The following is a 12,646-nucleotide window of genomic DNA, read 5'->3' as shown; positions in this document are numbered from 1 at the left end:
GGACACTCCCGGAGCAGAGTGGGGCCTCCCCGAGCCCCTCGGGCTGCCCTGAGCCCTCGGGGGGTTCACCTGCTGCTCTGGGCAGGGGAACTGCTGGGTTTAACTCCTCCAGTTCCAGCTGGCAAAGGAAAGCTTCCCCCCATCTTCCTTCTTATTTCCTCCTCCCTTCCTTTTTATTTCCCCCTCCCTCCTTTTTATTTCCCCTTGAACATCATCTCGCTGCCTCAGCTCATCGTTCCCATCTGCTGTGGGAACAGCCCTGCCTGTGCTGGGGTTCTCTGGATCCTCTGGTCCTCTCTGACCAGAGCCATCTCCCGCCTCCACGAACCAATTAACGAGAAACTTTCCTCCAATAGAGTAAATAATTTCTTGCATGGAGGCCAGGATTGAGCTGGGAACATCCGCAGCCTCCCCGGCCTCGGCCTCCTGCTTCCCAGGGCCCCTGGCCAGGGCTGGGCACTGGTTCCTGCAGCCCAGCTTTTCCTGAAAAGGAGGAGTGTCCTGCCCTGACTTGCTGAACTCTGGGAAGTCCCTCAATGGAGAGGGGGGACCCTTGGGTACTAGACTCGAATTTCTCAGAAAATCCGAGTCCTTTTCCCCTCCCACCATCATTCCCAAAGCGAAGGAACGTGGAATGCCGGCCAGCCCCACGCACGTCCCTCCTCTGGGTGTGGAGCTCCGGGCTCGAGTCCGGGTTTCTGGAGAAGCTCAAGGTCCTGCTGGCACAGATCCCTCTGGGCCAGGAGTTTGTACTTATTTTTTTGTGAATTTTTGTTGTTTCCCCCCCCCCTCCCCAGCTCAGGCAAGGCCCACGCTGAAGTTGTGGCAATCCCTTCTTTCCCATGAGTTCATCTCGTAATAAATCGCACCAGCCCTGCAGAGGGGGAGGAGAAAATGGAAAGATGTTTATAGAATTAATTCCCCAAAGGAAATCACACGGGGGAGGGCGAAGGGGGGAAGAGTTGGGAATTTTTTTTTTGTTACAGAAGATAGATTTTTTTTTTTAAGAGTTTGTTGGATGGAAAAAAATCTGCAGAACAACTTCACTGCTGGGAAACAATTCGATTTCCTCCTCTACTGCTCTCCAAAGGAAGAGTTCACTCCCTGTGTGGGTTTTCTGCCACACTGGGGGTGGAAGGGACCCTTCCCATCCCATGGAATGTGCAAAAGATTCCATGTGGAACACTCTGGTCGTACCAGTGCTGAACACAGTGACTGGTTTGACTGGGATGTGTCTTCCAAAAACATTCCATCTCTTTGAGATCAAGGTAGGGAGAAACTCCCCCGTCTCCCTCAGGAGTTTTTCCCTAATTAATGCCTGTTTAATCCCTCTCCTCAAAACTTCTGCGGGAAAAGGAAACCTCCCCACTCCTCCTCCGAGAGGCATCTGAAGAGCTGTGGGAACACTCGGGCATTGAAAGGGGGGAAAAATCAAAATAAAGGAGGTTTTAAAACGTTTCACAGCAAACAGCAGCGGGGGGACGAGAGCTGGACTGGAGCCCAGCTCAGGTTCTGGTGCTGAGGGGGTTCGGGGCTGGATCCCAGCTCTGTCTCTTCCAGTGCCGAGGAATCCGGGTCTGGATTCGGGTCTGGATTCCAGCTCGGTCTCTCCCGGAGCCGGGGGTCTGGGACAGGGAGCCGGGGGGATGCTACCATCTGGTGGCACTGGCTCGCAGCAGCAGCTCCCTGCTCCATCTCTGCTCCATCCCTGCTCCATCCCTGCTCCATCCCGGCTCCATCCCTGCTCCCTTCTGGCTTCATCCCTGCTCCATCCCTGATCCATCCCTGCTCCATCCCTGCACACTTCCCCGCCAGCAGCTCCATAAAAACCCATGACAGGGAAAACACCCAGGTGACCCTGGAACAAAAGCTCCCCCAGCCCCACTGTGCTAAGGCTGGAGGGAAATCAGTGGCTGGGCTGGGTGCAATTCCCAGATCCCACACCTCATCCCTGTCCCCATCCTGTGTCTGCAGAGCAGAACCCAGTGGTGGAGGAGCCCGAGGATGACCGTGATAAACCCAAAGTGCCCGAGGAGAAGGAGGAGATGGAGCAGCCACAGATCAAGGTGCCCGTGCAGGTGCCCAAGAGAGAGGAGGAGAGAGGAAAGGTGGAAGAGAAAGTGCAGCTGGACCGTCCTGATCAAGGTAAAGGTGATCCTGGGAAAAGGAGCTGGACTGGGAGCTGGGGGTGGGTGTTGTGGGACTCTGAGATAAAGATCCTGAACTCTGCTCACTACCCTCCCCTCAGTCCACCTCCTGGTGGTATTGGTGGTTGAAGGTGATTTAGTGTTTGATGCTCTGGAGGCTTGTTGGGAACGTGGCCTCCAGATGAGGAAGAGAAGGCAGGGCCGGGCAAGGGCAGCATGGAGCTGGGTGTAGTGGGTGAACTGGGTGTACTGGGTGAACTGGGTGAACTGGGAACCTGCTGCCTCTGACCCTGCCTGTCCCCCCAGGGATTGCCGTGCCCGTGGGGGAAGCTCATCGCCACGAGCCCCCGGTCCCACACGATGAGGTGGTCGTGGACATGGGGCGGGAGCAGGAGGAATCTGAGGAGAACAAAGTGGCTCCTGGAGGAGCCAACGACCGTCTGCTGGAGGAGCCAGCCAGGCTGAAGCCCCAGAAGGAGGCACTGGACCCAAAACAAGGGCAGGAAGTGGTTGCTGAGAACCAGCAGCGGGAAGAGACTGTCCCAAATCTGGAGAAGGCCCCGGAGGCAGCGGTGCAGCAGGGTGGAAGGCCACCCTACAAGGAGCTGGAGCCAGGGGAAGCCAAGCTGGAAGCCAAGGCACAGGTGGCCGTGCTGGATGGTGACACTGCTGAGGCTGCTGAGCGGGACAAGCCACAGCTCCAGCTCCCTGGGAAAGCAGAGGAGGCTGTAAAGCCCATGGAGAAGGAAGCAGAGCCTGGTAAGCTCCTTTCACAGCAGCTCATCTGAGCAAGCTCTTCTGGGCCTGTAATGCCTCTGGGAATGGGGCAATTTGGTCATTCCCATCTCCATCCTGGTGCTTCCTTTTAACTCCACGAGTGGAGCACGTGAGTGTGCACAGCCCCTCCGGCAGCTGCTGCGGGAAGGGAGGAATCTGGTGGCTTTGACAGCTACTGCAAGAACTGTCAAACAGTTGTTCCCTACCCGCCAAAATGTCAGGTGCCATGCTGTTCCTGCACGGCTCCCAAATCACCGGGGACACGGAGCCGGGAGATCTTGACAGGGAACACATTGCCAAGTGCCCGTCTAAAAGCCAGTTAGAGCTGTTCTTGCATGTTAATTGGCCGAGGTACTTAGTGCTGGCTCGCTGCCACCAGGCATGGGATTGTTAAATATTGGGTTTATTACTTCCCTTGCAGCCGTCGGGTTGGCTACAAACAGTGCTGGGATGGCATTGGAGGCGTTTTAGGGAACATCTGCACTGACAGCAGAGCTCTGTGGTCCTTTGCAGGTGAAAAGCAGGAGCTGCCCCTCCCGGAGAGAGCAGAACTGCTGGAGAACCAGAACACTGAGGACAAACAGGAGAAGGCAGGGGGTGAGTGTGTCCCCGGGGTGTGCGGGGCTGGGGCCAGAGCTCCCCGGATCCCTCTCTGTGGGAGGATGGTGTCTTGAGGCCACTGCCCCTGCATAGCATCAGATGTGCCTGTCCCATCTCTGGCACACCTGGCAGGGCCACTCGGGGACCTGAGTCAAGCTGGCACCTGGGCCCAGCTGCTCCCCTGTGTCAGAGCCCTGGGAAGAGGGAGACAGGAGTGAAACTGCTCTGGCAGCATGGGCAGGGGCACACGGGGACACCTGAACACATCACAGGGAAAGCTCCTTCCCCTCAAGGCCCTGGCTGCTCTGTCCCTGGGGCATCAGAGCCGGAGCTGCAAAGCCCTTCCTCAGGCTGAGCTCTTCCCTCCAACTTCTGCCTGGCAAGGAGGAGTTGGAGTCTGAGCTTGGACTTGTGTGCAGGTCCCTCACTCTCATCCCATCCTCTTCCAGCTTCCTTCTCTTTCTCTTGGCAGGGTTTGTGGAGTTGGATCTTCCTGCCAAGGAGAGCCCTTGCAGCCCATCCAGAGCTGATGAGGGCTTTGATTTCTCAGGGCTTTGGGTCACAGGGGTTTTATTTCCTCTTTTTCCCCTTTTCCAGAAGCAGGACCAGCAAAACTTCTGGACCACAACATGCTGCTGCAGGTGATCAAGGAGCAGCAGGTGCAGCACAAGCAGCTCCTGGACCAGCAGGCTAAGCTGCTGGCAGTGATCGAGGAGCAGCACAAGGAGATCCACCAGCAGCGGCAGGAGGAGGGGGCAGAGGAGAAGCCAAAGCCAGGTAAGGACATGGCCAGGGAGCAGGACCTCTCCACAGGCTGCTCACGGCTCAGAACAGCTCTAAAATCAAGCTGGGAGAGATGTGAGTTCCTCTGGCACATGGCAAAGTGCCCACAGCCATTTCTGTAGGGATAAGCCACAGCTCTGCTCATCCTCCTGTGTGGCCTCATCTGGTGTCTCACAGAATGTGGTGGCAGGAGAAGGGAATGTTCTGAGAAAAGCCTTTTCCGTGTGGTTTTGTCCTGCAGCAGAAGCACAGCCGGAGCCTGCCGTGCCCCTCTCCAGGAGCAGGGAGGACGAGGGCCTGGGAGCCAAGGGGGACATGGCTGGGAAGCCACTGAGCAAGGAGCAGCTGGAGCAGCGCCCGGGCCAGCAGCCCCCCGATTCCAAAGAGCAGCACAGGGACATCGTGGGGAAGCTGGAAGAGGCTGAGCACAGGCGCGACATTCCTGTGGCTCCTCCCAAGGAGCGGAAGGTGCCGCTGCAAGAGAATGACAGAGCTGTTAAGAATCCTGTGGAGAACCGGGATCCCCTCCATGGGGATGCCCAGCGTGTTCCAGCAGCCAGAAACCACCTGGAGAAAAAGCCCTTGGCGGAGGATTTGGGAGGAGAACGTGAAGCCAAAGCTGGAAGAGATGTCCACCAGAAGAAGAATTTCCTGAAAGCCGTGGAAGCAGCTACAGCTCCCATCCAAAGAGAACAGCCGGGGGCTGCCAAAGTTCAGGGAGTAGCAGGAAGGAGTTTGGAAAGAGACTCAGGAACAGACCTTAAAGCCAAAACTCTGAGTCAGGTGGAGCCCAAGGACCTGGCAGTGCTGCCGGACTCTTCCAGTAACAGGAATGTGGCAGTGAGGGAGCAGCACCCCCGGGAGGGGGCGGGTGGGCGGCAGCGCGACCCGGCTGGCCACGGGCACAGGAAGGAGGAGGATCCCCGGGAGGAGCCGCGGGGCCGGCAGGGCCATGGGGGTGGGGGTGGAGGTGGAGGTCCCTCCAATGGCGCCGAGAGGAAACCCAGCCCTCAGGATGCTCCAGCACCGAAGTCCGAGAACGGAGCGGCCGCCCCCAGGGATCCGCAGCAGCAGCCGGACCTCAAACCCAACCGGGACCTGAAGCTGCAGGGGGGCCTGGACCTGCGGCGCAGGAGACGGGACCTGCTGCCTCCCGACCAGGAGGAGGATGGGGACGAGGATGGGGAGGAGGAGGCGGCTGCAGCAGGAGCTGGGGGGGTCCTGATCGGCCTGAACCCCCTTCCCGACGTGAAGCTGAACGACCTGCGGAGCGCGCTGGAGACGCGGCTGAGCCAGGTGGCCGAGGGCGCGCAGCACCTGGGGCACAGCCGCCACATCCAGCAGGTGACACAGGACAGGAGCCCGTGACCTGGCTGTGGCTGTGCTCCATTGGGCTCACCCGTGCTGCTCAGGTATGGAGAGATCTAAGCCAGCAGCTCTTTGCTGGATGCAGCGCTCGGATCCACGGGATCTCCTTGGATCCCTGAGCACCGCCCCGAGGGCTTCCACAGCAGCATCCCCAGTGTGTGCCTGCGGGCAGCCGAGGAGATGGTGGCATTGGAAGTGACATTCCTGCTGTCCCCTGCCTTCCAGAGCTGCCATCCACCTCGGCTCCCTGCCAGGCCGCTGCTCCAAGGACCTTTTCCAGCATCTCATTCATATCAAATTGCCTTCTCCAACCATCTCCCAAATCCTCTCAGAAGCAGGAAGGGGCTCCGCTGTCCCAGCTGTGCCGAGGGGACCTGGGATGCACACCTTGGGAAGGGCTTTACCCCAGAGAAGCTGTGAGCTGAGGACCAGGAGATGCTCCAGTGCTGGATAGGGAGCAGAGCCTCATTTGTTTGGGACACAGTGGTGGTTTAGGAGCCTCATTTAGTAGAAACGCTGCCTTAACCGGGCACAACAACTGTTGTGCTGCCTCTCTCCCAGGGATGGGATTCCTTGGCCACACACTGGGGTCACACAGAGCTCTGCCCCCGCTACCCTCCCTGGGTGCTCCTCTCTACGTTCCCCAGCTCTACTTCCCCTCTCAAAAGTGCATTAAGAAACTGAACTTCCATCCAGCCCTTCCCAACCGAGCTTGATTTTTCTGCCAGAGGTGAGTAGTTTGGGAAAAAACATGGCAGAGCCAGGTGGATCCAAGGGCTCCACCTGCCTCTTCCTGTGTTCCGGGTGCTCTTCCCAGCCTCCCCCCGCCCTGTTCTGCATCCAGACAGGTCTTTGCTCCACCTCTGGAAATTTGTTTGTTGAGTGAGGAAGGGAAGAGCTTCCCCAAGAACTCTGTGTTGTTTCAGGCTTCATCCCTTGGGGGTTTTTTGGGTTTTGTGTTTTTACTTCCTGACCTGCGAATGTACGGAATTCAATCCCAAAGCTCTCCCTAGACTGGCTGAGAATTCCCAGCCTGGAGCCCTCAGACCTCATCACTGTGGTGGGTTTTATATCCCCAAATGTCTTTGGTGACCTCGAGTCTGTGTCCAGTGGGACCCTGCAGAGCTGGGACGGGGTGGGACTGTCCCTGCCTGGTGCTCCCAGGGTGTCACAACCCCGAGTGACAGGGAAACGACCTCGGGAGTCCTTTGGGAAGATCACCCGGAACACTGTGGCCTTAAACCCCCTGAACCTAACGAGCTTCTCCATTAATTAACGCTGTCGTCAAGCACAAGCACCACGGCCGAGAGCCCCGGAGCCGCTCCGAGAGGCAGGGATGGGCTCTGGAGCACGGCTCCAGCCCTGCTGGATCCTGGGGAGATGGATCCGGGCTGTGGCACCAACCAGCCTTGCTGAAGTGAGAGGGAGCCGGATCGGCTCCTTCATTCCCTGTGCTGCGGGCTCAGACCCGCCTGTCTGTTGTTCTCTGTGTGAACAGAAGGGACCAAAGACGCTCCTGACATTCCTGCTCCTGGGAATGGCGTGGGCACCCCGAGCTGGGCTGGAAGCTGGCGGGAGCTGCCTTGTCCCGCCGGGAACGGCTCCCCCGGGGTGGGTGGAACGCTGAGAGGGAGAGCCCGGAGCGCGGGCTGAACCCATCAATAAAATAAGCTGAAGCATTCTGATCTGAATTCTTTTATTTTTTTAATAAATAAAAATAGGTCTGTGACCCTCACCCAGCCCGAGGCTGCACCTACTCCGGACCGGGGAGCGGGTGGGCAGCTCCGGGACCGGGGAGGTTCCGTCATTTGAGGACAAACCGGTGGATTTGAGGGTTTTATTACCCCCGAGCGTCTCCAGACGGGGACGGCTCCGGGGTCACTTCGGTGTCGCCTTTGCCTGCAAAGAGCGGCGGTCAGGACGGGCCGAGGCCGCCTCCCTCCGCCAGCACCGGGATCGGTTCTGGGACGGGGACTGGGACAGAGACGTACCGCCCGGGCGAAGCATTCCCGCAGCGCCTGGAACTCCTCCAGACACGCGTCCCGCCGCAGCTCCGCCGGTCCCGCCGCCGCCGCCGCCACGCACCGCCCGTAGGCCGCGGCCTGCGGGAATCACACGGGACGGGAGCGGGGGCTACCGGGACCCGCCCACCCCGGAGCCGTCCCCCTGTGCCCCCCGGCCCCACCTGGTCCCCGCAGGCCGCCAGCGCCGCCGGGAAGCGCCGCAGCCGCGCCCGCGCCCGCAGCCACACTCCGCGCCCCGACATCGCCTCAGCGCACGGGCGCCGCCATTCCCGGGCGGCCGCCATTGGCTGCCCGCCCCGCTCGTCACACACCGCGCTCTGCTATTGGGTGCTAACACCCCGAACCGCGCCCCTTCTGATTGGTTATTCGGCGCGGGCGGCTGTGATTGGCGGGAGTGCCGGTTGTTTACTTCCCGCCTCCTTCAGGCGTCAACTTCATGGGGCTCTTCCGCCTGGAGCCCCTCCCTCTCTCACCGCTGACTGGTTTAGCGGCAGAGCTTCGGATCCTCATTGGTGTAAATCAACTTCCGGGGGGCGGTTCCCTGACGCCGCCGGGGGACCGGGCAGGGCCGGTGCCGGCAGTGTCATGGCGGTGCCGCTGCGGGATCGGCTGAGTTTCCTGAGCCGGGTACGGACGGGGGCTTTAGGGGGGTGCGGGGGGGGTCCGCCGGGGCGTGACGTCGCTGCTCACTCTCGACGTCATCGCTGCACCCCCCCTCTCGCTGTGGCCGGCCTCACACAGCCCTGACCGGGCCGGGCCTGTCCCGGGGCCTCGGTCCAGTCCCCGCCACCGGGGTCCGGGGTGGGTTCGCCCCCTCTCACGCCGCCCTCTGCTCCTCCAGCTGCCGGTATTGCTGCGGGGCACGGCCGACGACGACACCCCCTGCCCTGGGTACCTGTTCGAGGAGATCGCCAGTATCCTTCAGGAAGGGAGGGAACAGGGCAGGGGGTTGCCCGGGACAGGGAGGGGATCCCGGGACAAGGGGAGCCCCCCCGGGCTGCTCCAGGCCGTGGTGGGCTCTGGAGGCCTGTGGGGCTGGTTGGGGGCAGCCATGGGACTGTGGGTCCTGGCTGGGACCCTGTGGAGAGGCTGAATTCCTGGCACTTGGGAGGCTGCTGGTGCCCTCTGATCCCGGCTGGATCCCTAACTCGTCCCTAGAGATCTCCCACGAGTCCCCCGGGAGCAGCCAGTGCCTGCTGGAGCATCTCCTCACACGGCTGCAGAGCAGCTCCTGCCACGTCAAGTTGAAGGTGAGTCTGTGCTGGAAGCACTGGGAGGGCGATGGGATGGAACCGCCCCGCTCCAGGGAGGGCAGCTGTGACCTGACCTTCTCCCCCGAGCCAGGTGCTGAAGATCTTGCTGCACACCTGCTCCCAGGGCTCCCCTCAGTTCGTCCTGCAGCTGAAGAGGAACGCTAACTTCATCCGGGAGGCTGCAGGTAACGAGCTGGGGGCACTTGGCAGAGCAGCAACAGCCCTGTGGGGGGGCTGGAGACCTCAGAAGGGCTCCTGCTTCAGGGGTGCTACCCCACCTGGGAGCATCCCCCACCCTCCTCTCTCTGTGTCTGCAGTGTTCTCCGGGCCCCCAGACCCCCTCCACGGCAACAGCTTGAACCAGAAGGTGCGGGCGGCTGCACAGGTGGGTGCTGGTGGGAGCCCCCTCCTCTGAGGACTCTGGGGTTCCCAGCGCTGCCCACGCTCCTCTCTCTCCCTCTCTCAATGCCACAGGACCTGGCCAGCATTCTGTTCTCGGATGCGCCGCTGCCGCAGCCCCTGGCGCTGCCCGCCCGGCCCGCGGCCCCCGCCGGTGAGTGCAGCCCCCCCGGGACAGGCCCTCGGTCACAGGGGTGGGGAAACATCAGGAAAAGGGAACCCTGAGTGCCTGTGCTCCCTCTGACATTCCCTGTGCCTCCCCAGGGATGGGCTCCAGCCCCAGCCCCTGTGGCTCCCTGCAGGGATTCGGCTTCAGCAGCGACAAAAGCGGCTCTGGTGAGTCCTGGCTGGGCCCTCACTGGGACCTTTCCCGCTGGGAGCTGGGGCAGGGCCATGGGGGTCACTTTGTGCCTCGTCTTCTGAGCTCCCAGAGTTCCCTCACCCCCTTTTCCCAGGCTGGAACTCAGTGTTGGGGTGATCCCATGGGGCTGGGCTCCCAGGATTCTCCCAACATCCCAGCCTCTCGCAGCTTCCACAGGAGAGGCTCTGCTGAGCAGCCTCCAGCGAGCGGCCGAGGCTGTGGCCCAGGCTGTGCTCCCGGCACCGGGGGAGCCCCGGCGGCTCCGTGGGGACCTCCCTGAGGACACCTACGAGCCTGTCCGAGCTCCATCCCCCGCCAGCAGCCCGGCCGTGCCACCCCCGACCCCTCCCGCGCCGCGTGGGTCCCGAGGTGGGTCCTGCCAGAGCAGCCGGGGGAGTTTGGGGGGTCCCCACCCCAATGCTGGGGGGTTTGGGGACCCCAGCTCAGCAGCACTGTCCCTGCAGTGAGCCACCAGCCCGGGCTGGCCGGGGGCGGCTGGGAGGAGGCGGACAGCGGGCACAGCTCCCGGGAATCCTCGCAGGGCAACGAGCGGAGCCGCACCTCGGACTCGGGCAGCAAATCCGGCAGCGACAGCCGCTCCGGGGCCAGCCGGGAGCTGAGCCACGGGGCTGAGAGGTGAGAGGGGCCCGGGGGGCTCCCCTGGCCTGGGACTGTCCCAGGTGCATTCCCGGGAGCCCTGCCCTCGTTTTCCACACCGTTGATCCAGAGTGCCCCCAGCGCTGCTGGCTGTGTTCTGCCTGGGATGTTTGTTCTGCCAGCCATGGCAGAGCTGCTCAGGGGTGGGGGTCCCTGTCTGTCAGGGGGTGTGCAGGGACCCCAGGAGGAATAAGCAGGTGGCCCCTGTCCCCACGAGGTGTGTCCACAGCAGGGTAGATGCTGACAGCCCGGGTGACTGCCGGAGGGAGCTGAGCCTGGTGTCGGGACTGACACGTGGGGCCAGGGTCTTCCTCACCAGGGAGGAAGCTCAGCACTTCCTCAAGGAGTAAGTGTTAGAGGGCAGTGCTCCCTGGGGCTGTGGGGCTTCTGGGGTAACCTGACCCCATCCCTGGCTGCCCAGACCTGGACTCTGGGGATGGGAAAGCACTGCAGGTGACTGTGACCCCCCACCCCTGTGCAGGTGTGGGCTCCTGAACTGTGAGGTGGTGCTGGAGCTGCTGGGCCGGGCACTGGAGGATCCCAGTGACAGCGTCCGCATGGTGAGCACAGGGGGCTCCCCTGGGAGGGCTGGGGGGCGTGTGGGGACCTGCGTGGCTCAGCCATGCTGCCCTTTTCCACAGAGGTCCATGTGTGCCATCTCTGCCCTCGGCTGCTCTGACCTGCTCTCCCCAGAGCAGATCTTTGCTGTGACCCAGCAGCGCCTGCAGCACCTCAGCCAAGGCAGCCCTGGGCCTGTGGCCAACCGAGCAACAAAGGTGACTCTGGGGACATCCCTGTGCCAAATCCCCAGGGTGGGGGCTCCTGGCACAGGTCTGACTGCCTTTGGGGACACACAGTTCTTGGGAATGGCTCCCAGAGGGGTGGCTTTGGCTGCCTTTTCCAGGAGCAGGGAACCTGGGTGGAGTGATGCTCCCTCTGAACTCTGGGAGGGGACGCTGGGGACAGTCCCTCTGCCTGGGAAAAGGTGCCAGGGCCAAGCCCCTTTGCTGATGCTGCTCTCACTCTGCCCATCCTGTCCCAGATGCTGCGGCAGTTCGAGGCACTGTGCCGGGCCCAGCCCTCCCCGAGGGCTCCACGCCCACCCTCAGCCCCCTCGGTGGGCTCGGCTGGGGACCTGCTCATGGACATCCCAGCCCTGGCCAGCGAGAGCTTCCTGACCCCTCTGAGCCCGGCCCCGACCCCTGCAGCCCCCACGGCCCCCAGTGAGGAGCCAGGGGTGGCATCAGAGCCCCCTGGGCAACCCGGGGCCGCAGTGCCAGCCTGTCCCTGCGAGCAGGACGGGGGCAGCAGGCTGGCAGGGGACACGGCAGCCCCCAGCCTGTCCCTGTTTGCTGGCATGGAGCTGGTGGCCCCTCCTGGCACAGTGCTCCGGCCACACTCGCCGACAGTGGAGCCACAGACGCCATCCCAGCCCCAAGATGGGGGCACGGACACGGAGGGCACCCTGCAGCCATCGGCCTTCGCCTTCCTCAACATGTAGCTGCTGTGAGGCCCCGGGGGCTGCGGGGGCTCTGCCCCCATCCCTGCGGGGCCTGCACTGTCCTGGTGCCTCAGGGGGGACACGGTCTGAAATGGCCACAAGGGCCAGGGCTTCCGTCAGGTGACAATGTCCCTCTCACTGTCTGCGGTGTTCCAGGGCAGGCAGAGAAGCACGACCCCTTGCTTCTCTGTGCTGGACAGGGGTGTGGGACTTGCTGGGACTGAACTGGGGGTGCTTTAGGAACCCCAGCACGGCCATGGGTGTTCTTGGGTGGCCTCTAGCTGCTGCCTGGGCTCTGTGAGGGTGGGGTGGGTGAAGGCGCCATCCCCATGGGGCTGGGACCCACCAAATAAACCCCCACTCGGGTCTGGGAACGTGTGACTTCTTCCTGCGCCTTTGACAGAGCCTGGCCCATGGCTCCTCCTCCTACATTTTCCTATAGCCCCATGGCCCCTCAACAGGCTCACAGCTTCCCACTGTTCTCCCTCACGCTACAACCCCCCTTGTAGCCTCATGGTTCCCCCCTCTTCCTCACAGCTCACTTCCTACCCCAGAACCCCCTAATAGCTCCACTTTTTTTTATGGCCCCCAAGAATACCATGAGCCCCCCTGCCCCATAGTTCCGTCTCGCCAACCTGCCTCGTCCAATAGCCCTATGACTCCCTCATCTTCCTGACAGCTCCCCCCACTCATAGCTCCCCAGTAGCCCCAGTCCCCAAAATCTCATTTTCCCCCGAAAATACCCCATGGCGCCCCGCCCACGTGGGCTGAGCCCC

The 12,646-nt window shown here is 62.1% G+C and overlaps 3 protein-coding genes across 5 annotated transcripts in view; 2 read left to right on the top strand and 1 right to left on the bottom strand.

Moving 5' to 3' along the window:
* SLC38A10 (solute carrier family 38 member 10) overlaps positions 1–7,360 on the top strand; it is a 29,741-nt gene extending 22,381 nt beyond the window's left edge. For both annotated transcript variants that reach the window (XM_088176353.1, XM_014887453.2), the window contains exons 12-16: positions 1,975–2,145; positions 2,454–2,906; positions 3,438–3,521; positions 4,122–4,301; positions 4,549–7,360. In XM_088176353.1, coding sequence (XP_088032479.1) covers positions 1,975–2,145; positions 2,454–2,906; positions 3,438–3,521; positions 4,122–4,301; positions 4,549–5,675 — 2,015 coding nt within the window. In that variant the 3' untranslated portion in view covers positions 5,676–7,360. The remainder of the gene's footprint in view (positions 1–1,974; positions 2,146–2,453; positions 2,907–3,437; positions 3,522–4,121; positions 4,302–4,548) is intronic.
* On the bottom strand, positions 7,355–7,991 carry NDUFAF8 (NADH:ubiquinone oxidoreductase complex assembly factor 8). Its single transcript, XM_014887479.2, has 3 exons — positions 7,861–7,991; positions 7,667–7,777; positions 7,355–7,574 (listed from the first exon to the last, which is right to left on the bottom strand). Exons 1-3 carry the CDS (start codon positions 7,981–7,983, stop codon positions 7,554–7,556), a joined length of 255 nt encoding a protein of 84 aa, XP_014742965.2. The 5' UTR covers positions 7,984–7,991; the 3' UTR covers positions 7,355–7,553.
* Positions 7,992–8,245: 254 nt separating this feature from the next.
* On the top strand, positions 8,246–12,244 carry TEPSIN (TEPSIN adaptor related protein complex 4 accessory protein). 2 transcript variants are annotated; one of them, XM_088176829.1, is made up of 13 exons: positions 8,246–8,326; positions 8,541–8,613; positions 8,858–8,949; positions 9,044–9,137; positions 9,270–9,337; positions 9,427–9,505; positions 9,616–9,687; positions 9,881–10,081; positions 10,177–10,348; positions 10,602–10,715; positions 10,851–10,929; positions 11,011–11,145; positions 11,412–12,244. In XM_088176829.1, exons 1-13 carry the CDS (start codon positions 8,285–8,287, stop codon positions 11,868–11,870), a joined length of 1,680 nt encoding a protein of 559 aa, XP_088032955.1. In that variant the 5' UTR covers positions 8,246–8,284; the 3' UTR covers positions 11,871–12,244. The 2 variants fall into 2 exon arrangements, with proteins under 2 accessions (XP_088032955.1, XP_088032954.1); XM_088176828.1 differs by having other exon boundaries at positions 10,599–10,715.
* The last annotated feature ends 402 nt before the right edge of the window (positions 12,245–12,646 follow it).

The sequence above is a fragment of the Sturnus vulgaris genome, chromosome 20, assembly GCF_052056855.1.
Source record: "Sturnus vulgaris isolate bStuVul1 chromosome 20, bStuVul1.hap1, whole genome shotgun sequence".
NCBI classification, from domain to species: Eukaryota; Metazoa; Chordata; class Aves; order Passeriformes; family Sturnidae; genus Sturnus; species Sturnus vulgaris.
Note: the sequence above shows the minus strand (reverse complement) of the source record. Positions and strands in the feature narration are given on the sequence as shown.

Excerpts from the sequence above, each read along its gene's own strand:
- NDUFAF8 (XM_014887479.2), bottom strand. The coding sequence starts at position 7,983 with ATGGCGGCCGCCCGGGAATGGCGGCGCCCGTGCGCTGAGGCGATGTCG. Across the intron at positions 7,778-7,860 it reads TGGCGGCCTGCGGGGACCAG|GCCGCGGCCTACGGGCGGTG; the intron begins GTGGGGCCGGGG and ends TGATTCCCGCAG. Across the intron at positions 7,575-7,666 it reads GGGAATGCTTCGCCCGGGCG|GCAAAGGCGACACCGAAGTG; the intron begins GTACGTCTCTGT and ends CGCTCTTTGCAG.
- TEPSIN (XM_088176828.1), top strand. The coding sequence starts at position 8,285 with ATGGCGGTGCCGCTGCGGGATCGGCTGAGTTTCCTGAGCCGG. Across the intron at positions 9,506-9,615 it reads CCGGCCCGCGGCCCCCGCCG|GGATGGGCTCCAGCCCCAGC; the intron begins GTGAGTGCAGCC and ends GTGCCTCCCCAG. Across the intron at positions 11,146-11,411 it reads TGGCCAACCGAGCAACAAAG|ATGCTGCGGCAGTTCGAGGC; the intron begins GTGACTCTGGGG and ends ATCCTGTCCCAG.